The sequence below is a fragment of the Nyctereutes procyonoides genome, unplaced genomic scaffold (genome assembly GCF_905146905.1).
Source record: "Nyctereutes procyonoides isolate TBG_1078 unplaced genomic scaffold, NYPRO_anot_genome, whole genome shotgun sequence".
In the NCBI taxonomy this organism is placed as follows: domain Eukaryota; kingdom Metazoa; phylum Chordata; class Mammalia; order Carnivora; family Canidae; genus Nyctereutes; species Nyctereutes procyonoides.
This window is the reverse complement of record NW_026575124.1, coordinates 3622412-3638347: the sequence shown is the minus strand read 5'-3', so window position 1 is coordinate 3638347 and position 15936 is coordinate 3622412. Positions and strand designations below refer to the sequence as shown.

Here is a 15936-nt window from a genome sequence, read left to right as displayed (position 1 = left end):
AAACATCTCAATGGTGGAGTTTCTTAGGAAGGTATCAGCTAATGATTTGGGGGAAACTCTATAGGAGTTTCCAGCAGCTCGGTCCTGAGAGATCACTGCACTCTGATCTCTAAGCGGCAAGAGATGAATGATAAATGATCAAGTTGGGGAAGTTTATCTACAGTACAATTTCTGCAACTCATAGGTGTGAGGTTTTAAACAGATGCTGCTGGCAGGCCAACTAAACATAAATATTCCCCTCCCAGGATTCGGAAAGTGCCCAGCCCAGCCAGCACATGTATATATAGGGACTGAGCCAGATCTCTTGTCAAAGGAGTCCTAGCTCTTTCCCTCCTGGGTCTCTGCCTCCTTCCAGCTGGGACTTTTCTTTTGGCTACTTCTCTGGATGCTCTAGCAACCATGAGCCGCCAATTTAGCTCTCAGTCAGCATTTAGCTCTAGGAGCAGGCGGTTTTACAGCATTGGCTCCTCTGCAGGCTCTGGTGGTGGGAGTCGGGCTGTGGGGTCTGTGTGTCAGGTCCGGGGCAGGTGTGGTGGTGGTGGTGGTGGTGGTGGGTATGGGAGCCACGCCAGGGGGTTTGGTTCTAGGAGCCTCTACAACCTGGGAGGCAGTAAAAGCATCTCCATTAGCTTAGTGGGGAGAAGTGCTAGTGGTTTCTGCCAGGGTGGGGGAGCAGGAGGGAAATTTGGAGGCGGGGGCAGAAGTTTTGGGGGCGGTGGTTTTGGAGGCGGTGGCTATGGAGGAGGTGGCTTTGGAGGAGGTGGTTTTGGGGGTAGCAGTTTTGGGCTTGGGGGCTTTGGTCCTTCCTGCCCCCCAGGGGGTATCCAAGAGGTGACTATTAACCAGAGCCTCCTACAGCCACTTCACTTGGAGGTGGACCCTGAAATTCAGAGAGTCAAGACCCAGGAGCGGGAGCAGATCATGGTCCTCAACAACAAGTTTGCCTCCTTCATTGACAAGGTGAGTACCTCAAGGCAGGTGGGTCTCTGGCCCCCGATCAAATACCCGAGAGGGCCTTGTGCTTTGCCACCTCTTACCACCTGGTGCTGTCTCAGTCTGGGGCTGACAATCACCTCCACAAGTATGTGTTCTGGGGCCTTGAGAAAGCATTCATCTCATTAGGCCTCAGTTTGACTTATTGAGGGGATTTATTTTTATCTTTTCCTTTTGGCAGGAAACCAGGTAAGAAATGTGAAAATACCCCACAGAAAAACAAAATACATGGTGTAGTGACTTCATTCTCACTTATCATTATTCACTTTCTGTCTACCCACTCATCCATCCATCTATCCATCCATCCATCCATTCATCCACCCACTCATCCATCCACCCATCTACCCACTCATCCATCTATCCATCTACCCACTCATCCATCCATCCATCCATCCATCCATCCATCCATCCATCCATCCATTCACCCATCCATCTACCCACTCATCCATCCACCCATCTATCCACTCTTCCATCCATCCATCCATCCATCCACTCATCCATCCACCCATCTACCCCCTCATCCATCCACCCATCTACCCTCTCATCCATCCATCCATCTACCCACTCATCCATCCACCCATCTATCCACTCTTTCATCCATCCATCCATCCATCCATCCATCCATCCATCCATCCCACAAACATTTAATAAGCATCTACTATATGTCAGATAGAGTGCCAGGTATGACAGGGTGACTAGAACACAAGTCCTGTCCTCAAGGAGCCATGGCACAGCCTAGGCGAATGCCCTGAGCGTATCACTGAGGGCTAAAGTGAATTGCATACTCAGTAGGATTCTATCAGAGTTTCTTGTTTTAGTTCATTCAAGGCCAAGAATGGATCAGATGGGGACATTGTAGCCACTCTCCCTAGTTCCCTAATTAAACCTCAGATTAGAGCCAGTCCAGAGCCAAATCAGCAAGCAGAGGCTTCTAGATGGTAAAGAACTATGGTAAAGACCTTCCTCCAGCATTTCCTTTTGTCTAGAGGTGGAGGCACAGTAGCCCCTGTAGGCTTCCCAGGAAGTTCTTTGCTCCTAGGGATGTAGTAGGAAGCACCCTGGGGCATAAAGGCCCTTGGATACTAAGTGACCATCCTTCAGACCTACAGGAATTCAGTGTTGAGGCTAGACCTTGACCTGTGGTCTGACAGCAGATCAACCAGGGCTGGAACCCACCACCGGGCTGTATACCCAGTCTCTGATATCTGGGCAGACGCTGGGAGAGGACAGAGTGTGTGAGCCGGAGGAGGAGGGGTAAGAGTGTTGAGGTCAAAAGAGAGCCAAACAGGAGTTCAATAGAACAACTGCTTCTGGCTACTTCTGATCACCTTGGATGGGAAATTTGGCTGAACATCATCATACCTCAGGCATGGGCAGGGGCTGGGAGGGCTTTACTGGAGAAAGGGGGTGCCAGGTGAAAGAGACTCCACTGGAGGCCAAGACTTAGCTTAAGGAGGAGCTGAGAGACAGGAGGGCTTGAGGTCAGTGAAATGGCCAAGGGCTATTGACAGCCAATCTCCCGGGACTCATTTGATTGTGGTTCCCACCATTAATATCAGACATTTGTTGCATCTTATGGCATGGCCTGTGGGCAGAGGCCAAGCTGCAGGAGACTGTGGCAACCTGTCCCTCCCCAAGGAGATGGCTTGTCATGACCATGAGGAAAACACCCTCATCCAGGAGGACTCTGGCCTGGCTGGAAGGGAGAAGGCTTCTACTGCAGTGGATTCTGACTCTAGTTTCTGATCTGGTTTTCTGCTTTCACCCTCAACCCCATATAGTCCATTCTCAGAACCACACGAGAGCCATCCTTTAAAAACATCACATCACTTCTCTGTTTGAATCTTCCATTGGCTGCTCATCTCATTTGGAATAAAAGCCAAGATTCTAAAAGGCCCTGTGTGATTTGGCCTCTGCCCCACAGCTGCTGCTCACCCCTGGCTTGCATTTGTGAGAACTAGGCACCATTGCCACCACTGGGTGGAATAGCTCTCAAGCTGGAAGGTTTAGTGAACAGACTGAGAGCTGGGGTTTAGCTCCCCAGGGTGCAAAGTCTGTCTGCAGTGACCCTACACTCCCCCCCGGGGCCTCCTCTCCTGTTTCTCTCTTGCTTATCAGCACACTATTGCATCCTTGCATCCTCCAGCACCCCATGCCTGCCTCAGGGCCTTTGCTCTTGCCAATCCTTCTGCTTTGAATTCCTCCTTCCCAAGAATGGTCTGGCTTGCTCCCTCATCTCCTTCAGATCTTTTCTGATGCTGCTATCTTATGGGGCCTTCTCTGATCTTCCTTTTTGAACTAGCACCCCCACATCAACATCCATATCCACCAACCCTGTATTACTTCTCTCCATTGTCCCTAAGGCCGTTTGACACACACTATATATTTTACATGCCTCCAAGTGTAGAGTATCCAGGCCACTCACCCCCCGGCACAGGGCATTCAAGCTCAGCTGACAAAGCCAGGAAGATGTCCCCATGGGAAGAGATAGACCCCATCCCTTTCCTTCCTGAGGTCCCTTTTCCTTGTCTTTGGTTCTACAAAGGCCTTTGCATCCATTTCTATTGTCTAAGTGTCCAAGCCCGATACCTCAATTTGTTGTTCACCATGTATTAACTGAGCAATTATCACGTGCAGGGACCATTCTAGGTGTTGGGGATTCAATTATGAACAACACAGACAAAATCCCTGCTTTCCAGGAGTTTCCATTGTATTCAGAGAGATAGTTGTCTACACTCGGAGGCAATTCCAAATCCCTTCGCGTTAGTCCATGATACTTATGAACTGCCTTCTCTTTGTTGGGCACTGTGTGTCCATGGGTCTGAGCGCCTTGTGTCCACAGGAGAATGAAGCTGACATGGCTCTGCCTTCTTGAGGCTCCCCCCAGGAGCGGACAGATGTGCTCAAACAGCACCAAGTGACAACAAATCACACTAGATGCTCCAGGGCAAGGACCTCGGGCTATGAAGGCAAGACACCAGGGAGATGGTGCCATTTTAGTTGAGATGGAAAAGGGAAATAGGGCTTAGCCAGGCAAAAAAGTTGGGAAGATCTGGGCTGCTGGAGGAGCAGGAGGTCCAGGGGGCTGAAGTGTCATGAGCAAGAGAGAGAGGGGCCGAGGAGGGGTGTGCTTTTCCCAGTAAGGTGAGCTCAGCATGATGCTAAGTTTCATCTGTGCTGATGGGACACAGCCCAGGAGTGTTTGGGGGCCCCAGGAAAAAAAAATCACAAACAGCTTTCAGTGATTTTTCTAGAGATTAAATCCCATTGAATTTCCCTGACACTCCCTGCAGCCAGTCTCTGCCTTTGCAGTTTGGGTGGCCTGACAAGAACCAAGGTTTCTTTTGCCGATGTGCTCTGAGGTGCCGTGTGCGTGGGGGGACAGGGACAGGTGCTCTGGTTAACCTGCCCCTCATTGTTCAATGTGGCGATTCCTCGTGGGCCCATGAGATCTTTTTCCTTCAGTTCCCACAGCAGTGAGCACAGAGCTGAGACCCCGTGTCCATTTGATGTGTCCACCTTCTGGCAGTGTCGCCAGAGCAAAACTCAGCCAGGCGGAAGGGGTTTCCCACTGGAGTGTTCCAAGCTGAGATAACCTGTGAGGGCCGCCGGCCTTAGCTCTTGCTTTGATGAAGTGAACGAAAAATGAGCCATGGGGAATAGTGTTCACCGGGCACATCTCCAAGCCTAGAGTCAGAATCCCAAGGAGGTTAATAAGGGCTGGCCCCTTGGCAGGGCAGTCCTAGGGCCACGGGTTTGGGGCAGCTTCCTTGGTGCCACGTTGTAGGGGAATGTCTTCAGGGTTCTGTTTGGACTGCACAAAGCATTGGGTTTGTCCCCATACACAAGTCCCAGGAGGATCCTGGAGTGTGTGTGTGTGTCTGCACCTGAGCAAAGCATAGAGGCCTCCTTTATCTTCACCTAAGGCATGGGAAGGGAGGCTCCATTCGAGGGCAACCTGCAGAGGGAAGGTAAGGGATGATCATGATCATGCACTTGGTCTGCACAGCCAGCCAAGCTCTCTGGACCCTGTCCCTGACCTTTGTGCCCAGTTTCAGGAGAAGAGAGAGTGAGGCTATAGGATGATGTCCTCCCTCCATTTTCTGTCATTGAATGTTGATGAAGGGAATAGCACTGTGAGTATTTCCCAAACACTGGACATCCCCGAAGTCCTTTCTTTGGGGGCATGGGCAGGCATCATATAACATTTTTAAGAACTGGGAACAGGGGCACCGGGGTGGCTCAGTTGGTTAAGCATCTGACTTTGGCTCAGGTCATGATCTCAGGGTCCTGGGATTGAGCCCCACTTCGGGCTCCTAGCTCAGCAGGGAGTCCGCTTCTCCCGCTCTCTCTGCTTGCTGCTCTGCCTACCTGTGCTCTCTCTCTTTAATAAATAAATAAAATCTCCTCTCCCTTTGCACCCCCATCCTCTCTGTCTCTCAAATGAATAAATAAAATCTTAAAAAAATAATAAAAAGTGGGAACATTTATTTTTAAAATGCCGAGTCAGCATTTAAGTGGGGGGGGGGGCGGGGGGACCTTCCTGAAACACACACTGGCAGGCGGTGGAGGTGGTGGCGCCTGCAGGATGGGGCCACCCAGGCTGGTTTGCTCCGAAATCAGTTTAATATTCTAAATCAAATACCTTCTTCCCTCTTATTTTCTCCTCTCCTCAATCACATAAAGCATTTCAGCCACAAAGAGAAAGAAGCCTTGGATGTGTGAGTGTTTCAGATGCTCTGCATCGCCATTGCCTCACGTTGGCACGGATAAGCTGAGTGTGGGAGAGACAGCTCCATGGTGTACGTGGCTGTAGATGAAGGAGAGAGGGCACCTCACTGGAGGTGGTTTGCCTTCAAATCCAGAGTTAGCTTAGTAAATTAGGGGTGATTTTAGGCAAGTTGACCTTAGGGCCCTTGGTCAACCATCAGTTGTGTTCTGTGTGTCCTGGTCCCACAGAAAGGGAAGCCCGCTGATCCCCAGAGGGGCCACCTCTATTCTCCGGGCCCAGAAATGCTGTGTGGTTGCCCATCTTCCTACACGTGGGGGTGCTTCTGGGATCCACAGCCGGGGGCGAACTTGGAAGTCTCTTGCTCGTAGGTGCGATTCCTGGAGCAGCAGAACCAGGTGCTGCAAACAAAGTGGGAGCTGCTGCAACAAGTAAACACCTCTACTCGGACCAATAACCTGGAGCCCGTCTTGGAGAACTACATCAGTGAGCTGCGGAGGCAGGTGGATTTTCTCAATGCCGAGCAAATGCGCCAGAACACAGACGTCAAGAACATGCAGGACGTCGTGGAGGACTACAAGAGCAAGTGAGGCCCCGGGCAGGGCAAAGGGGTCGGGGAGAAGCACGGCAGGGAAACGCTTGAGGGGAAGATGTTCTGCTCCAGTGTTCACTGGGAGGGGTGCCCAGGGTCCCCCAGTGCAACCGCAGGGGGCACCGTCTTGCATGTGGCAGCTTTGCTAGGATGGTGGGGCCAGTCAGCTCTCAGCTATAGTAGGTGGAGAAGGGCAGACTGTCCTCACGATGCTGGAGCCAGAGGAGCCAAGTTCCAGTGGGTTTTGCCACTTTCTAGCCGCTTGCAAGCCCGTCCTTCTAAGTCTTTAGTTTTCACCTTAGTAGAGTGGGGTTGGTAGGCACCCTCCCTCCCTGTTGGGCTGCTTGACTGGCAGATCCGGGCTTGGAGACTTTGGGGTGCAGCAGGCTAGTTGGGCAGGCCTAGAATCGGACTAGAGTGTTTGCATTCTGGTAGGCTTCTGCGGGATGCTGATGCCGGTGGCCGGGGGACCGCACTTTGAGAACCGCTTGTTTAGATGACATCCTGCTTAATAAGTTTCCAGCCTGTGCCTGCAAAGACTAAGCACTAGCTGTTGTTAATCGTAGGGGTGGGGATGGCAAGACTCGTCTAATTCCAGATCGGCTGCTCCTGAACCGTGCCGGCAGCTGAGCGGCTTCTCCCTCCACCGCGAGGGGTACAGGGTGCTACTCTTGCCATCACTCTGACGCGCCAGAGAGTCAAGAGTGTGTGACTCAAAAAAGGGAAAGATGAAATTCTTTCAATCACCAGAAGGTGTTGGGGGGCAAAATTATAGGTGACCTTTTTCTTCTCTAAAGCAATTTAGGCAGATGCCTGGCTGGCTCAGAGGTTGAGCGTCAGCCTTCAGCTCAGGGCGTGATCCCGGGGTCCTGGGATCGAGTCCCACATTGGGCTCCCCACAGGGAGCCTGCTTCTCCCTCTGCCTGTGTCTCCACCTCTCTCTGTGTGTCTCTCATAAATAAATAAATACAATCTTAAAAAAAAATAAAGCAATTTAGTAGGGGCACCCGGGTGGCTTAGTTGGTTAAGCATCTGCCTTCGGCTCAGGTCATGGTCCCAGGGTCCTGGGATGGAGCCCTGCATCGGGCTCCCTGCCCAATGGGGAGCCTGCTTCTCCCTCTGCCTCTCCCCCTGCTCCTGCTCGCTTTCTCTCTCTTAAATTAAAAACAAACAAACCAACAATTTAGTATAAGTGGCTATTTATGTTCTCAATTGTTAAAAATGAGTGCAACGAATTTACAAAGGTAAAACATCAAAAGAAAAATGGACCTTTTGGGAGTGTCCGATGTGGCTCTGCATTTTCCACGTTGGGTTGTTGTACCTCTATTGACCTGGGAGGCCAGCAGCTGGCTCCAGCGGGCTGGTTTGTGGGAGTGGCAGGCCCTGGCAGGGGAGAGCCAAAGTCAGGGACATTCAAGCCTCCTGCTGTGGGGAGAAATCCCAAGGAGCCAAGGTCAGCCTCTGCAGCCCACCTGTGCTTCTTACCTCCCCCCACAGGTACGAGGAAGAAATCAACCGGAGGGCCAACACTGAAAATGACTTTGTCGTCCTGAAGAAGGTGAAGGGTGGGGGTGGTCCCAGGGGTGCTGTGGGGCACAGGGGCTGAGCAGAGTGAGCAACTCCTGGGGGATGCTGTGTGACCAAGGGGTGGACAGGGGACCGCTGGCAGCAGCTTGTGGAGGGTGTGGCCTGAATGCTGGGCCCTTGCACTGGAGGGGTTAAGGCTGAAAGCGACGTTGAGTCTTGAGGCTTCCTTGCGTGCTTCTCTCTCCACAGTCCCGAATATGAAGTTCAATCAACTGATGCCTTTTGAGTGTGAATTATGCGCAGCCTTGGGGGCCCGAGGAGGGACGCGGGGTGCTGTGTGTCACTGATTGGGTTGAGGGGCTTGGTGTCACATTTCCTTCTGGCCAGGAAAGCCAGGGTTTTTGCAGGTCCCTCACTTGAGTGAGATGAAGAAATAAACCCAGAGAGGCTTTGCCACTTGCCCAGGTCACCCAGTGAGCTGGTGGCAGGCGATGCCTAGGCAGTAAATCAGACTGTTTCTGCTTGCTGTTCAGGACGTGGATGCTGCTTACATGAGCAAGGTAGACCTGGAGTCCAAAGTGAATGTTCTGTTCGGGGAGATCAATTTCCTGAAATATTTATTTGAGACGGTGAGTTCAGTTCAGTCCTTGCGAGAAACATTTCTCTTTCCTCACAGGTCACAAGGGGTATGGGCGGCTGGAGGGGGAGGCCTGCAACCCAGCATGACCCACTAGGGACTCTGCTCCTCAGTCATCTCAACTCTGTGGGACTGGGGACAGCCTCCCCACCCCCGGTGCTCGGATTCCTGGGTGCGGGTGCTCGAGGTGGGAGGTAGAGAGGGTCCTGAGGGAGGAGATGAGGGAGCAGCCCTTGATTCTACCTGGAAATGAGGTTAATCCCTGGGACATACAGGGATAAAACTGACCAGAATTCTTCATCAGTGCTGGGAAGGGCTGGGGCTATTGGGGAATCCTCTAGGACAGGACAGTGTGGATCCTAGAGAGAACAAGGATGAGGCCTGCCGTGGTGAGGGACAATATGCTCCTACCACCCCTGGCCCTACCCTACTGTCGTTCATGTCCACCCTGGGCCAGATGCTGTGCTAGGAGCTTTGCCACGTCTTGGTTTCCATTCTGGAGATGAGAGAGCTGAGAAACTCAGTCACTAGCTCGGTCACTCAGCTAGTCAGTGGTAGAGCTCAGGCTCGAGAGTAAGTGAGCGGCTGCACAAGGAGAGTCCTATCCTTGCCCTGAGAGTTCATGTATTTCTCAAGGAGCAAGTCTGCCTGTCAGAGGGCCCAACCCAAGACGGCGGCCAAGCCAAGTAAGGCCTGGAGAGAGGGCACAGGGGAGGCATAACGGGCAGGTGGTGCCTACAGGGGCTCTGAATTCATGCTCCTTTCTTCTCGCCAGAGACTGGGTCTGGGGGCCTTTACCTTTAGTTAAGGTACTTCTTGGGGTGCAACAACTATTCAAAGGACCCTCCCCAAGACTTGCATCTGGCCCAGGCTTCTGGCTTCTTCAGAGAGCCTTGAGAGGATGGTAGAGGGAAACTGAGGCCCCAGGAGAAGAGTGGAAGGAGTCACCCTGTGGTCCACACCTTACAGGAACTGTCCCAGATGCAAACCCACATCAGCGACACCAATGTCATCTTGTCTATGGACAATAACCGCTTCCTGGACCTGGACAGCATCATCGATGCGGTGAGGACCCAGTATGAGCTGATCGCACAGAAGAGCAAGGACGAGGCCGAGGCACTGTACCAGACTAAGGTGAGCACTGCTGCTCCTCCACCTAGACTCGGTACCCCAGACCACATACTCCCAGAACTTCCATCATCTTTCTCTTACTTTGGAAGATCTATCTATCTATCAATCATCTATCACCTATCTATCATCACTGTAGTTAAGGGTCAAAGGTCAGTCCCGACATTAGGAACGTCTAGCCTTGAGATGTGCTTTCTCAGCTCCACTCCTGGCTGGCCTCTGTCCCGCTGCCCTGCAGGCAGGCGTTCTGAGTGCGTGGATTTCCGCCTCCGACTGGGGAGGCAGATGGTCAACAGTGAAAGCATCAGAAGGCAAAGCTTCCCTTGAGCACCCCCCCCCCCCCGTGCTTCCTCCAGAGCCCTGCCCGTGGCTCGTACTGCTGGGCCCGTGTAGATACAGAAAGGACAGAGAGAGGAGACTGGGAGTAATCACAGGGCATGCTGAGGGCCTCTGGGGAAACGGGGTCCTGGCTGCCAGGGAAACCATCCTGGAAAAGGGTGGAAAGGATGCGGTGTGGTGGCAAAAGTGAAGGGGTCCCAGTGTGGGTACGGCCAGGAGTAAGGCTTAGGTGACGGAACAGGCAGGTCACAAAGGGTGGCCAGGAGCAGCTGCATCTGTCTGGGATGCAGGTCTGGCCCAGAGGCTGGTGAGAGGAGGGAGGCTTGACCAGGACCGTGTGTGTGTGTGTGTGTGTGTGTGTGTGTGTGTGTGTGTGTGTGTGGTGTCGCAGCTCAGATGAGGGGGGTTCAGTAGGGAAGTGAGGTGTATTCAGGTATCACAGCCCCAGTGGGGGCAGGGCACAACCCTGGGAACCATCCCGGGGAGAGCAGCTGGGGGGGCCCCCTCCGCCGCGAGAGCCTGGCGGTGAGCAGCAGGCTGACGGCCACGCTGCCTGCGACCACAGTACCAGGAGCTGCAGGTGTCGGCGGGCAGGCACGGAGACGAGCTGAAGAACAGCAAGTTGGAGATCACGGAGCTCAACCGCACCATCCAGAGGCTGCAGGCAGAGATCAGCAGCGTGAGGAAGCAGGTGAGAAGGGCGCCCCGGCTGCGCCCACACAGCGCCCCGCGGCCGGGGGATGGGGCTCCTGGACCTCAAGCCCGTCTCCGCGCAGATCGAGCAGATGCACGTGGCCATCTCGGACGCGGAGGAGAGAGGAGAGCAGGCCCTTCAGGATGCGCGGCAGAAGCTTGGGGACCTGGAGGAGGCCCTGCACCAGGCCAAGGAGGAGCTGGCCCGGCTGCTGCGCGACTATCAGGCGCTGCTGGGGGCCAAGCTGTCGCTGGACGTGGAGATCGCCACCTACCGCAAGCTGCTGGAGGGCGAGGAGTGCAGGTGGGGGGTGCTCCGGGGGCCCAGCGCAGGGGGCAGCCAGAGCAGTGGGGCTACTCCTAGAGAAAACAATTCTCCTTTTCTGCAAAGCTTGGTGGCCCAGGCTGAGAATGTCCCTGTGCCCCAACCTAAGCCACGGCAGCCAGTGCCAAAAGGCTTCGGAAAAGTGCTTAAAACCCCGTGTCGCCCCACACTCCCTGACGGCTTGGCCTGTGCCCCCAGCTTTCCCTAAGGGTTGGAGGCAGTTTTCACTTCACGCGAGTATCTCTGCTGCTCGCGTCTCCAGGCTGTTAAGCGCCTTCCCTCTGCCTTTGCGGGTCTGGCTGATGCGTGTGCTTTGGTTTTACAGGATGTCAGGGGAGTTGCAGAGCCACGTGAGCATCTGTAAGTAGCAGGGTCCAGGCCCCGGGTTGGGGGGGCTGGCGGAGGCGGGGCCCGGGAGGCTTGGCCAGCGGGACCACAGTCAGCATTTTAGGTTCCAGGCCTGCACAATGACCCGCAGTGAGCAAACTGACCACAAAAGCCTGGAGAAATGTGCTGAAATCAATTATTATGATTTTAGCTCTTATTTATCTTAATTTTTATGAGACTTGCTAATCAGTAGCAGCTTAGAACTCATCAGGGTTTATGGATCATGAAAACGGGTCCTGACATTGCTTTGTCCTATGAAGACTGCTTGGAAAACGGGAATCCTTTCCTCCAGTGTCTTTTTGCAAGTCCGATACGATGCTGTGGGGATGGTGGGGTGGTGGGAGGGATGGGGGGTGGGAGGAGGGGGGCTAAGGATGCAGGAGGCAGCGGGACAGAGGCCAGGTGCAGGGGGCGCAGGTGGGGCCCTGCTCTCCTACCCATGCTCAGGCTGCCCTCTCCCCCAGCTGTGCATAGCAGCCAGACACCCGCCCTCTCCCCCAGCTGTGCACAGCAGCCAGACACCTGCACTCTCCCCCAGCTGTGCACAGCAGCCAGACACCTGCATTCTCCCCCAGCTGTGCACAGCAGCCAGACACCTGCACTCTCCCCGCAGCTGTGCACGGCAGCCAGACACCCGCCCTCTCCCCCCAGCTGTGCACAGCAGCCAGACACCCGCCCTCTCCCCCCAGCTGTGCACAGCAGCCAGACACCCGCCCTCTCCCCCCAGCTGTGCACAGCAGCCAGACACCCGCCCTCTCCCCCAGCTGTGCACGGCAGCCAGACACCCGCCCTCTCCCCCCAGCTGTGCACAGCAGCCAGACACCTGCACTCTCCCCGCAGCTGTGCACGGCAGCCAGACACCCGCCCTCTCCCCCCAGCTATGCACAGCAGCCAGACACCCGCCTTCTCCCCCAGCTGTGCACGGCAGCCAGACACCCGCCCTCTCCCCCAGCTGTGCACAGCAGCCAGACACCCGCCCTCTCCCCCAGCTGTGCACAGCAGCCAGATACCCGCCCTCTCCCCCAGCTGTGCACAGCAGCCAGACACCCGCCCTCTCCCCCAGCTGTGCACAGCAGCCAGACACCCGCCCTCTCCCCCAGCTGTGCACAGCAGCCAGACACCCGCCCTCTCCCCCCAGCTGTGCACAGCAGCCAGACACCCGCCTTCTCCCCCAGCTGTGCACGGCAGCCAGACACCCGCCCTCTCCCCCCAGCTGTGCACGGCAGCCAGACACCCGCCCTCTCCCCCCAGCTGTGCACAGCAGCCAGACACCCGCCCTCTCCCCCAGCTGTGCACAGCAGCCAGACACCCGCCCTCTCCCCCAGCTGTGCACAGCAGCCAGATACCCGCCCTCTCCCCCAGCTGTGCACAGCAGCCAGACACCCGCCCTCTCCCCCAGCTGTGCACAGCAGCCAGATACCCGCCCTCTCCCCCAGCTGTGCACAGCAGCCAGACACCCGCCCTCTCCCCCAGCTGTGCACAGCAGCCAGACACCCGCCCTCTCCCCCAGCTGTGCACAGCAGCCAGACACCCGCCCTCTCCCCCCAGCTGTGCACAGCAGCCAGACACCCGCCTTCTCCCCCAGCTGTGCACGGCAGCCAGACACCCGCCCTCTCCCCCCAGCTGTGCACGGCAGCCAGACACCCGCCCTCTCCCCCAGCTGTGCACAGCAGCCAGACACCCGCCCTCTCCCCCCAGCTGTGCACAGCAGCCAGACACCTGCACTCTCCCCCCAGCTGTGCACAGCAGCCAGACACCTGCACTCTCCCCGCAGCTGTGCACGGCAGCCAGACACCCGCCCTCTCCCCCCAGCTGTGCACAGCAGCCAGACACCCGCCTTCTCCCCCAGCTGTGCACGGCAGCCAGACACCCGCCCTCTCCCCCCAGCTGTGCACAGCAGCCAGACACCCGCCCTCTCCCCCCAGCTGTGCACAGCAGCCAGACACCCGCCCTCTCCCCCAGCTGTGCACAGCAGCCAGACACCCGCCCTCTCCCCCAGCTGTGCACAGCAGCCAGATACCCGCCCTCTCCCCCAGCTGTGCACGGCAGCCAGACACCCGCCCTCTCCCCCAGCTGTGCACAGCAGCCAGATACCCGCCCTCTCCCCCAGCTGTGCACAGCAGCCAGACACCCGCCCTCTCCCCCAGCTGTGCACAGCAGCCAGACACCCGCCCTCTCCCCCAGCTGTGCACAGCAGCCAGACACCCGCCCTCTCCCCCCAGCTGTGCACAGCAGCCAGACACCCGCCTTCTCCCCCAGCTGTGCACGGCAGCCAGACACCCGCCCTCTCCCCCCAGCTGTGCACAGCAGCCAGACACCCGCCCTCTCCCCCAGCTGTGCACAGCAGCCAGACACCCGCCCTCTCCCCCCAGCTGTGCACAGCAGCCAGACACCTGCACTCTCCCCCCAGCTGTGCACAGCAGCCAGACACCTGCACTCTCCCCGCAGCTGTGCACGGCAGCCAGACACCCGCCCTCTCCCCCCAGCTGTGCACAGCAGCCAGACACCTGCCCTCTCCCCCCAGCTGTGCACAGCAGCCAGACACCTGCACTCTCCCCGCAGCTGTGCACGGCAGCCAGACACCCGCCCTCTCCCCCAGCTGTGCACAGCAGCCAGATACCCGCCCTCTCCCCCAGCTGTGCACAGCAGCCAGACACCCGCCCTCTCCCCCAGCTGTGCACAGCAGCCAGACGACCGTCAGCGGCGGCGGCGGCGGCGGCGGCGGCGGGGCCCGAGGCTCCGGAGGCTACGGGGGCGGCTCCGGAGGCGGTTCCGGCGGCGGCTCCCGCGGGGGCAGCGGAGGTTACGCAGCCGGCGGCGGCGGCTCCCGCGGGGGCGGCGGAGGAGGTTACGCGGGCGGAGGCAGCTACGGAGGGAGCGGCCGGGGCAGCAGCAAGTACGGCGGCGGCTCCTCCCGCGTGCAGATCGTCCAGACCTCCACCAACACCTCCCACAGGCGAATCCTGGAGTAGAGGGACCCCCGCCCCCTCCTGTCCCCGCCCCGCGCCCTCCCTGAGCCCCTCTCCCCTTTCCCTCCTGGGTCTCCGCAGCTTTGCCCACACAGTCCAAGCTGGGGCGGGGGGCAGGGGGAAGCAGGTGCATAACCCCCACCAGCAGCTCTGTCTTCCCAGGGCGCTGGAGTCACAGCCAGACCACTCCTCTGGGCCCGCTCCTGCCCCTGGGGACACCCCGGGGCCCAGTTTAGCGATGGAGAGAAAAGCCTGTAGAGTATCTAGAAAGCAGATGGCGGGGAGTAAATGTTAAGGACACCAGATTTCTCACCCCCAGGCTCCCTTTCTTGCACCTGGGCTGCCCGGTGGACAACAATCCATCCCGTAGGGAACCAACAGTGAGGCCTTGGGCCCAGTAGCTTGGGGAGAGGAGCCCCTGTGCCGTGGACCCGTTCCTGCTGTTGGTCTGTTAGCCTCACACTTTCCTGCCAGTGGATCCTATGGATTTGCTGTCCTCGTCAGACACCTCTGAGTCGTGGTCGTGATTCTGATTCTCTGTCTTAAGAAGCATTGTCCTCTGGGTTAGCAGAGTATTTCAGAGTGTGAGCGGCCTTGTCCACCGGGAGGACTAATTATCCGTGAATAGAGGAGTCAGCGGGCAAGCCATCGAGTTCTGGTGTCTCCTGTGCCTCCTCCACTCTTTGGCAGCCTGGGCCTTCCTGGACTCTGCTCCATAATGGCCCTCCTGAGAATTGTCCAGGTGGCTGAGCTCGTGCAGCCCGGCACTGTCGTGTCCAGGTGTCGGGCCCTGAAGTGTTGGAGGATCAGGCGTGGGTCTCGGGAGGGCTCAATCCTGACCGGTCCGGAAGCTGCCTGTTACTTGTAAGGAAGCTTAGTGCCCTTTCCTGACTCCCTCTGCCTCGTGTTCTCTGTGACTGAGCACTTCCTGCAAGTCTGACCCTTTGTTTCGGGCCTCACACAAGGCGCTGGAGATGTGCTGGAGGGGACAGGAAGGGGAAGCTGTCTGCCAAGGAGCAGGCCTTGAGAGGGGGAAGGTGGCGTTGCTTCTAAGATCGAGAGTCCCCTTCGCTTGCTTGGTAAGTCCTAACGCAACCGCCAGGTCCACGATTCTCTTGGGGTATCGGATGGGCTCCACGGTGCTGTGACTTCATCATTTCCTGGTTGAAGGTTGTACCTTGAAAGGCTTGACGTTTCTGGTATTTCTACAATAAAATTTTCTGTGATCTCAGACTGCTGTGTGGTCAGATAAGTGATTTCCTCTTAAATTTCTGCAGGTCTCTGAAATTATTCACATCTGGGAAGTAAAGTTCATTATTTTTATTAATTTGTATTGCATGAGTGACACGTGATCTTAAAGGACCTTGCAGACATGGTCTTACTAGTGTTGAAAGTGGTGACCATTCCGAGGTCAGTTTGCACATTTGTTCAGCAGACATTCAGTTAGCTCCTGCTGTGTGCCAGGCGGTGGCCTCGGCCCTGGGAATACAGTGTTGAATGAACATGTTTCTGAATCGTAAGGCGCTCACAACCCAAATGATAGATTATAGGGGAAGGGAACGTTTAGAGGGAGGACAAACCAGAGTGTGTGCTCCTGTGGACCTTCTAGCCTGAGGA

The 15936-nt window shown here is 56.4% G+C and overlaps 1 protein-coding gene across 1 annotated transcript; it reads left to right on the top strand.

The window, feature by feature from the left end:
• Window positions 1-300: 300 nt before the first annotated feature.
• LOC129517318 (keratin, type II cytoskeletal 1b-like) lies at window positions 301-15550 on the top strand. Its single transcript, XM_055337063.1, has 9 exons — window positions 301-960; window positions 6094-6308; window positions 7812-7872; window positions 8375-8470; window positions 9448-9612; window positions 10511-10636; window positions 10722-10942; window positions 11289-11323; window positions 14024-15550. The coding sequence occupies exons 1-9, from the start codon at window positions 400-402 to the stop codon at window positions 14320-14322; spliced, it is 1779 nt and encodes a 592-aa protein (XP_055193038.1). The 5' UTR covers window positions 301-399; the 3' UTR covers window positions 14323-15550.
• The last annotated feature ends 386 nt before the right edge of the window (window positions 15551-15936 follow it).

Excerpts from the sequence above, each read along its gene's own strand:
- LOC129517318 (XM_055337063.1), top strand. The coding sequence starts at position 400 with ATGAGCCGCCAATTTAGCTCTCAGTCAGCATTTAGCTCTAGGAGCAGG. Across the intron at positions 9,613-10,510 it reads AGGCACTGTACCAGACTAAG|TACCAGGAGCTGCAGGTGTC; the intron begins GTGAGCACTGCT and ends CTGCGACCACAG. Across the intron at positions 10,943-11,288 it reads CTGGAGGGCGAGGAGTGCAG|GATGTCAGGGGAGTTGCAGA; the intron begins GTGGGGGGTGCT and ends TTGGTTTTACAG.